General features: G+C 34.2%; 1 protein-coding gene and 1 long non-coding RNA gene across 5 annotated transcripts; both read right to left on the bottom strand.

Moving 5' to 3' along the window:
- Positions 1-742: 742 nt before the first annotated feature.
- Positions 743-2077, bottom strand: LOC137838158 (uncharacterized). 2 transcript variants are annotated; one of them, XR_011085555.1, is made up of 3 exons: positions 1705-2072; positions 1282-1542; positions 743-1003 (listed from the first exon to the last, which is right to left on the bottom strand). It is a non-coding gene; the product is annotated as an uncharacterized lncRNA (long non-coding RNA). The 2 variants fall into 2 exon arrangements; XR_011085554.1 differs by lacking the exon at positions 743-1003 and having other exon boundaries at positions 1302-1542; positions 1705-2077.
- Positions 2078-2317: 240 nt separating this feature from the next.
- LOC137838157 (glutathione hydrolase 3) lies at positions 2318-7569 on the bottom strand. Of its 3 annotated transcripts, XM_068647399.1 has the most exons (8): positions 7476-7569; positions 6758-6960; positions 5464-5801; positions 4800-5318; positions 3963-4201; positions 3595-3859; positions 3134-3271; positions 2318-2721 (listed from the first exon to the last, which is right to left on the bottom strand). In XM_068647399.1, the coding sequence occupies exons 2-8, from the start codon at positions 6846-6848 to the stop codon at positions 2449-2451; spliced, it is 1863 nt and encodes a 620-aa protein (XP_068503500.1). In that variant the 5' UTR covers positions 6849-6960; positions 7476-7569; the 3' UTR covers positions 2318-2448. The 3 variants fall into 3 exon arrangements, with proteins under 3 accessions (XP_068503500.1, XP_068503499.1, XP_068503501.1); XM_068647398.1 differs by lacking the exon at positions 7476-7569 and having other exon boundaries at positions 6758-7133; XM_068647400.1 differs by lacking the exon at positions 7476-7569 and having other exon boundaries at positions 6464-6764.
- Positions 7570-8764: the final 1195 nt, after the last annotated feature.

The raw sequence follows: 8764 nt of genomic DNA, 5'->3' as shown, positions 1-8764 counted from the left end.
TCAGAAAGTAAGGCGAAATTTCACAAGTTTTGGTAGAGGATAGCCTTGGTTTGCACAAAATTTCTGAAAAATTCTCCCGAAATAATTTTTTCCTGAAATTCCACATAAGAATCTCCAGTGAATTTGGGACAAAACGCGACAAATCTCATGTCAAACGGATGAGTATTCACTCACGAAAAGAATGAAACAGTTTCACACACAGACGAACCTTCCTTTCAGCCCTGGCAGTGATGAATAAAAAATTTATTGCCAATCCTGAAGGACGAATCTGGGGCTCAAATCTCAGCCAAAACTCAGTAGACAAAATGACGAACGTCTGGTAAAAATTTCAGACCACCCAAGGAGTAAGGCGTAATAAGTCCCAGACCGAGAGTGAACAAAACCGGTTTTCCGAAAATGAAACGTCCTGGCTTTTCTACCCCGTATCTTCTTTCTGTGATTTGTTTATGGACGTGCCTCCTTCCCTGGGTGCAAACAACATATAAAGGTACTTGTGTGAATATTTTCAGCGCAATACGAACCCAGAATAAAATTTCAGAAAGTAGGGCCAAATTTCACAAATTTTGGTAGAGGATAGCCTTGGTTTGCACAAAATTTCTGAAAAATTTTCCAGAAATAGTTTTTTCCTAAAATTCCACGTAAGAATCTCCACTGAATTTGGGACGAAACGCGACAAATTTCAGGTCAAACGGATGACTATTCGCCCACGAAAAAAATCAATCAGTTTCACACAAAAACGAACCTTCCTTTCTGTCCTAGCAGTGATGAATAAAAAATTTATTGTCAATCTTGTGGGACGAATCTGGTACTCAAATCTCAGCCAAAATTCAGTAGACATGGTGAAGAACGTCTGGTAAAAATTTCAGACTAAAATACCCATCGAGTGAGGCGTAGTAAGTCCCAGACCGAGAGTGAACAAAACCGGTTTTCCGAAAATGAAACGTCCTGGCTTTTCAACCCCGTATCTTCTTTCTATGATTTGTTTGTGGACGTACCTCCTTACCTGGGTGCAAACAACATATGAAGGTACTTGTGTGAATTTTTTCAACGCAATACGGACCCAGAATAAAAATTTTAAACTAGAGCGAAATTTCACAAGTTTTGGTAGAGGGATAGCCTTGATTTGCACAAAATTTCTAAAAAATTCTCACGAAATAGTTTTTTCCTGAAATTCCCCGAAAGAATATGCACTGAATTTTGGACAAAACACGACAAATTTCAAGTCAAACGGATGAGTATTCACCCACGAAAAGAATGAAAGAGTTTCACACAGAGCCGAACCTTCCTTTCAACCCTGGCAGTGATGAATAAAAAATTTATTGCCAATCTCCTGGGACGAATCTGGGGCTCAAATCTCAGCCAAAACTCAGTAGACACAGTGACGAACATCTGGTAAAAATTTCAGACCAAAATACCCAAGGAGTAAGGCGTAGTAAGTCCCAGACCGAGAGTGAACAAAACCGATTTTCCGAAAACGAAATGTCCTGGCTTTTCTACCCCGTATCTTCTTTCTGTGATTTGTTTATGGACGTGCCTCCTTACCTGGGTGCAAACAACATATAAAGGTACTTGTGTGAATATTTTCAGCGCAATACGGACCCAGAATAAAATATCAGAAAGTAGGGCGAAAGTTAACAAGTTTTGGTGTAGGATAGCCTTGGTTTGTACAAAATTTCTGAAAAATTCTCCCGAAATAGTTTTTACCTGAAATTCCACGTAAGAATCTCCTCTGAATTTGGGACAAAACACGACAAATTTCAGGTCAAACGAATGAGTATTCACCCACGAAAAGAATGAAACAGTTTCACACACAGACGAACCTTCCTTTCAGCCCTGGGAGTGATGAATAAAAAGTTTATTGCCAATCTTGTGGGACGAATCTGGGGCTCAAATCTCCGCCAAAACTCAGTAGACACAGTGACGAACGTTTGGTAATTCAGACCAAAATACCCAAGGAGTAAGGCGTAGTAAGTCCCAGACCTAGAGTGAACAAAATCGGTTTTCCGAAAACGAAACAGCCTAGCTTTTCTACCCCGTATCTTCTTTTTGTGATTTGTTTATGGACGTGCCTCCTTACCTGGGTGCAAACAACATATGAAGGTGTTTGTGTGAATTTTTCAGCGCAATACGGACCCAGAATAAAATTTCAGAAAGTAGGGCGAATTTTCACAAGTTTTAGTGACCATGATTTTGGATATAATATATTTTAACTTTTACTCAACTTTATAAAATTTGATAAGGTTTGTATATGTTTATATAATTATCTTATCAATATGAATTATGATAGCAAAACAGAGTACCATTAAGTCTTCAACGGTTTGGAGAATGATAAGCTAATCAATTTCTTTTTTCTTTGTCTGGCATGGTATAGATCCATGCCTAAAAAATTTGTATTTTGTTCTGAAATGTCTGTGTTGTACAATTTTGATGCTGAATTGATCGATATAACTAAACAGCAGCTGGACATCCACCCTTTCTAGGATCACTTACGGCAATAAGAGTACCATGTTTGGATTGTAAGTTGATGTTTTTACCAATTTTCCTATTCATCTTAACAGGGGTCTTCAGATTTTGGACCACAAGTTGAGTGACAGCTAGTGCTTCACACTCACTCAGTTGATGACCCCTTTCTTCTAGGAAAATCCTTCTTTCTTTCGAAAACTGAATGTGATCACCATTCAGTGCTGTCAAATTCTCATAACGAACTACATTTGGTATTAGCTGCATGAGATAAAAATCCAAATTAGATTCAAATACTAATATGAAGTGCACTTTAAAACTAGCTCAATCTTATAAAATCGATTTATAGGTGAGGTTTGCATCCACACTTATATACTATGGAATGCTCTAATCTCTAGTCGAAGTGGGATCTCCAACATCTTAATATGGTATCAGAGTCACTTCAAACCTATACTAGCGTGTATTTGTTGGGCTTATCATCGGATCACCCATAATATGTTATCTCATGCACGAGCGGTCACTTTCGACGTGAGGAGTGTGTGTTCGAGATCCATATGGACTAGAGACTAAGACATTTAATTCTTTATAAGTGAGTGCAAACCTTATCTCATAAGTCGATTTTATGAGGTTGGATTAGGCTTCGGAACTATCTAAATAAAGACTAGTTAGTAACCTTGTGATAGATCCTCGGGCTCATAACTGCATCCAAGGGTTTCATTCCCAAGATGAAATGATTAATAAAGATTTGAATCACTGCTGGAGCAATGTTCATTCCTCCACTTCCTCCAAGTACCCCAACCAACTCATCATCCTGCAAGAGGAATGTTCATGTGTAAGAATCCTTACTCTCCAAATGTAAAGAGGTAATTTTTTTTTCTTGATTAGAATTGTGTTTAGAAACTTACAGCAGTCTATAACCCCATCTATTTGTTTAAAATTTCAGTTTTTTTTTTAAATGACGAAAATACTCTTTTTTTTCATATCATACACATATTGTATACTAGAAGAAAAGGTTTCCAATGTATCATTATTGTTGTGTTTACTTCTCTATTTCATCACATATTTCTCTATAAGTTGTATAATTTGTTGTAGTGGTGACATTTCTCAATTCACAGTGCAAATTGCAAGCAATACCTTTGTGATGATGAGAGGAGTCATGGAAGACAATGGTCTTTTGTTTGGTTCAATGAAATTTGCTGGAGCTGGAGGCAGTTTATCAGGGGTTATTTCAGTGGGTGCAGAGAAATCATCCATCTCATTGTTCACCAAAATACCAGTAGAAACAGAACGAAACCCAGCTCCAAAATGATAATTTACAGTTGATGTTAGTGATACAGCATTTCTATCAGCATCAACAATACACATATGACTTGTTCCATGATCTCTCAGTTGACTCCACCTGCCCAACATGGTTATCAATAACTTTTTGTTAACTTAGTGATTTTTCAACACATCTTGCAAAAGGGAATGGTTTCATTCAAATTTCCAGTAGTAGATCGCACCTGTTCATGTAGTACTCTGGAGGGAAAGTAGTGTTATCAAGAATCTTTTGCTGAATTTCCTTTGCAAAAGATGGAGAAAGCATTTTGGATATAGTATCATCAATGTTTTCAACAAAGTTAGGGTCACCCAAGTTCATTCGAATAGCAAACATGAACTTCAGAGCTTCTATTAGACGATGTACACCAAGATTTCCCCTTGCAGCATCAGGATCTCCATAACTGTCCAAGATGTTCAGAACCTGTTTAAAATTTTTTTGGATCAGAAAAAAAAATGAATAAATATAACCGCATCAGAGTTAGTCAAACCCTTATACAAATCATGAAAATAAAACACACATCACCTAACTATCCACTGTAACAGAGGAAGATAAGTCACCACTTAACAAAGGAAACCAAAACAGTAACAAACGCAACTTCAACATTTAACAACATAACTAACAAACCAAACAAACAACACAGAAAACACCTACTTCAATATTTAACAACATAACTAACAAACCAAACAAACAACACAAAAAAACACCTAAAGGTGACACCCAACCCAATCTCACAAGCAACCAACCAACCAGAGACTAACAAAAGCAATTAGCTTAAATCAAATTCAAACAAGTCATCCGAACAAAATACCAATCAGAAAAGGAGAAATGGAGAAATGAGCAACTAGAACTATTCACATACAATTAAGAAAACATACTTACATGCAACTAATAACCAAAAACAAAAGGACACCAGAAACAGTTGCTGCAGAGTTCTGTATTGATGTTAAAAAGGATGTCTCAATTTCTACAGAACAACATGGAAGTGCATGCAGAAAAGAGAGAACAGGAATTTACAAACCAGAGAAAGAGCAAGTGTTCCAGAAGAAGGAGGTGGCATTCCATATATGGTGTATCCCATCACATTCAGAGTCATTGCATCTGCTATTTCCAGCTTGTAATTGCGTAAATCCTCCATTGTTAAAATCCCACCAGCTTCTTTGACATCCTTCACTAACTTTTCAGCAATGCTACCATTGTAGAAAGCTTGTGGCCCTTGCTCTGCAACTATCTCCAAGGTAAGACCGAGTTCAGCATTTTTACACACATCCCCTTCTTTCAACAAAGCTCCTTTGGGTGCATATAGCTTTCTTAACCCAGGATCATCCAATATCTTTTCGGCATCGGTAACTATGAAATTTCCAAGAGCAGGAGACACTACAAAACCTTTTTCAGCAAGTTCTATTGCTGGTTGGAATAAGGTCTTCCATGGAAGTCGTCCATACTTCAACCAAGCTGCATGAAGGCCAGCTAATTCACCAGGAACTCCCATTGACAATACCCCTAAGCTCTTATCCTTCAGATTTTTCTCATACATATTCTGTTTGTATATATACTCAAGCATAAGTTACACTGTTGTGGATTTCCGTGGATGAAAATGTTAATTTTGTCCAATTGCTTTGATAATGTCAAGCATGAGGTTTAACAAAACTTTAATGGTTTAGCAGAAAGAGTTAACTTCAAACCTGTGAAGCAGCTGCAGGAGCAGTTTCTCTCATGTCAAAAGCTTGTGTTTGGGAGGTTGAAGAAGATCGAACAACCATGAAAGAGCCACCCCCTATGCCACTTGATACTGAGAGAACAACACCAATGCATAATGCAGCCGCCACTGCAGCATCAACAGCATGTCCACCCTGCTTAATCACTGAAACACCAATTGCAGAACATCGAGCATCATCAGTTGCAACAACTCCCACATCTGATTCTGCAATATCTCCCTTACTGCTTCTCATCCCTTCATTATATTTTTCTGCTCCTGATACTATTCCATAACTAGTGTTCTCTTTCACTACTACTCCAACAACTGCAAAAAATTGTGCTCAGCATCACCAGATTTGGTTTATCAACCTCAAAGTGGTAGTCTAATTGTGTTAGTGTGAATCTGATGTTTGTCAAAGAATTTCACTATGTATACCTTTTTCCAGATTCTACACTACATTCCAACTAGTTTACACCATCTTCTTCTATAAAAATTAGGAGACTTTACTATTTTTTTCATATTATTTGCCTCTGCAAACTCAGTTTTGGTGGTTCCCAACTTCTTGGAATCTCAACCAATTACAATTATATAAGATTCAACTTTTTTAAATAATTATTACAAAAGTAACATACATACATACATATATATATATATATATATAAAAAAAAAACACTTCATGAGTTTTGTCCTGAACTAGGATTCTGCAGCAAATTACTGACAAATGCAGCATGTGCAGTCACACAGAGCAAATAATTTTGTTAAGCAGAAATCTCAATAACAGACCCAAGAGCAGAACTATGAATTATTTTTCAGGGTGATGAATTTAAAATATCATAATGAGAAAGTAATTAAATTTTGATACTTATAATATAGGTAAAAAAAATTCTTTTAGAACAAATAATAAAAATGGCATCCTTTATTCTCAGAAAAAGATGAAACCATCTCCAAAAGTAATTTATCTTTCAATATCAGTAAAAGAACCCTACTTTTTTTCAAAACTCATTTATGTAATCATGCAACCCAAACAAAATGCTGTCTTTTGACTTTCCCTGGCATGAACACAGTGAACATGTGAAGGGATGCAAAAGGGTAGCTGTATATTTTGATTCTAAGCTCATCTCAATCTGGTCTCTGACATGGGAGAACTTCTTCAACAAACATTCAATTCAACCATTGAAATCAACATCTTCACGTAATTTATGGCAAAAACAATTTCTCGAAATACCATGAATAAAAATATAAAAATCTGAAGTGAATGAATCAGAAAGAGAACTACTGACTTGTGGTGGCCACGAAGGCGCAGAAGATGATTTTAAGCCATTGGTGTTTGTGGGGCAAAACCTCTGATTGTAATAGCAAAGGAGAATCCATGTGTGGTGAGAGCTGAACAAGATTCAAGGACGAAGATATTTATGCAGAAAACTTGATCATGATGCTGACGTCTGTGATTGATACAATGGAATTCAGCTCAGTTTTGGTTTGGCTGATGAATGTCACAAACCACATCATATCAAGGATTAGTGTTGTAAAGTAATTAAAAGCTATTAATACCATAGTACTAATTAACTTATTAATTAATCTGCACTAATGATTATGCTATGTTTATTTAAAAGGGTGCAAAAAAGTTCATTAGCATTTAATAAAGAATGAGGTATTAACTTTGAGCCTCAGACACCTCTTTTATACAGGGTGTGTATTGGACACACGTATTGGATATCGACCCGACACTTATAAGAAACTCGTAGAACACCATTCAAATTCAAAAAATATTTGTTGAATTTCTACAAAAAAGAACTGAAACATATTTGTGCACATAAATCTTTATTATCCATTATAAATCATACATATATAAAATATATAGATCTGTGTTTCCGTATCCTATATTTTAGAGATTATACGTATCTCTGTATCATTGTTTGTATCTTATCACTGTGCTACATAGGTTATTAAAAAAAAAATCATTTTTTATTTTTGAAGCAATTATAATTTATATCATACCGAGAATGATGTTGGCTTGGAAATAATAGTTGCTGGATTCACGTCCATATTCAGTGAAAAGACTAGAAAAGAAAGAAGAACTTTTATGATTATGAGAATGGATTTTCTTGAAACAGGCATGGATATATATGTAAATGAAGATTGAAGTATTCAATTATTAGATTTTATCTTATAAGTTAAAGTTCTTCACATAAATTATTCTTCCATTAACAATTGCGTGAAAGCAACAAATTCCATTATTATAATTACCACTTGTTGTGTTTGGAACTTATGTGACTTTGGTGGGTCTTTTTTTGTCTGCTGTTTTAAAAAAATATATAGAAATGGATAGGCTATAAAAGTTAACCAACATTTTTTTTTTCTATTTTTTTAGTTAAATTTCATGCTTTAAATCAAAATTTTAAATTTTAAAACAACCAACAATCTTTGAAAAAAAAAAAGTATCACTGACATTGACTTCTATTTAATGTTTTTTTAGTAATTTTTATCTTTCAAAAGTAAACTTTTATGATGGATATAAATTTTTTTATCACATTTTCTATCCACATTTATATATTGAATAATTTTTCATAAGAAAAATCATAGCAAATTAGTAATATATTATTAAAAGATTAATCTTAACATGATAAATTCATATATTATTTAATTAATATATGAATTCGTGACTACTTAATAATGTTTACTTAGAAAATAAGGACAGGAATTAATAAAAACGTGGATGATTTTTTACTTAAAAAAATAAGCACAATGAAACGCATACCTACTTTGCTTTTGCTTTGTTATGAGAGTGAAATTGTTTTATATTGTGGGTTTCACGTTTTTTTATATACTTTTATTTTATCAAACTACGTGTTCTAACTTTATTCAATATATATTATTTTTTATTATTCTTTACAAATATAACTTATAAATTAAAAGATGGAATATCATAAAGCATTAAAGAAATAAGTTTATAATTGACCAAGAATATGGGCACTTGATTTGAGGATAAAAGTAATATTTAGTAAAACAATTGTTGTAGGTCCCAAAATGTTGCATCTTATCCATGCTTGCTTCATACAAAAAACAAAGATAATTATTGACTATTACCATGACTTTATTTAAAGAAAATATAATTTAATAATTTTAAAAAAAAAAAGTATTGAATAGAAGATGATGTACACATATATAAATACTTAAGCCATTATATTTATTTGTGGTTTTATTTTAAAATAATAAATAGAAGATGATGTTTGGTCCTACAAGTATAAAAGAGGTAATGCCAAATATTATCTTTTCATTTATTTTGA

The sequence above is a fragment of the Phaseolus vulgaris genome, chromosome 4 (genome assembly GCF_000499845.2).
Source record: "Phaseolus vulgaris cultivar G19833 chromosome 4, P. vulgaris v2.0, whole genome shotgun sequence".
Classification (NCBI taxonomy): Eukaryota; Viridiplantae; Streptophyta; class Magnoliopsida; order Fabales; family Fabaceae; genus Phaseolus; species Phaseolus vulgaris.
Note: the sequence above shows the minus strand (reverse complement) of the source record. Positions and strands in the feature narration are given on the sequence as shown.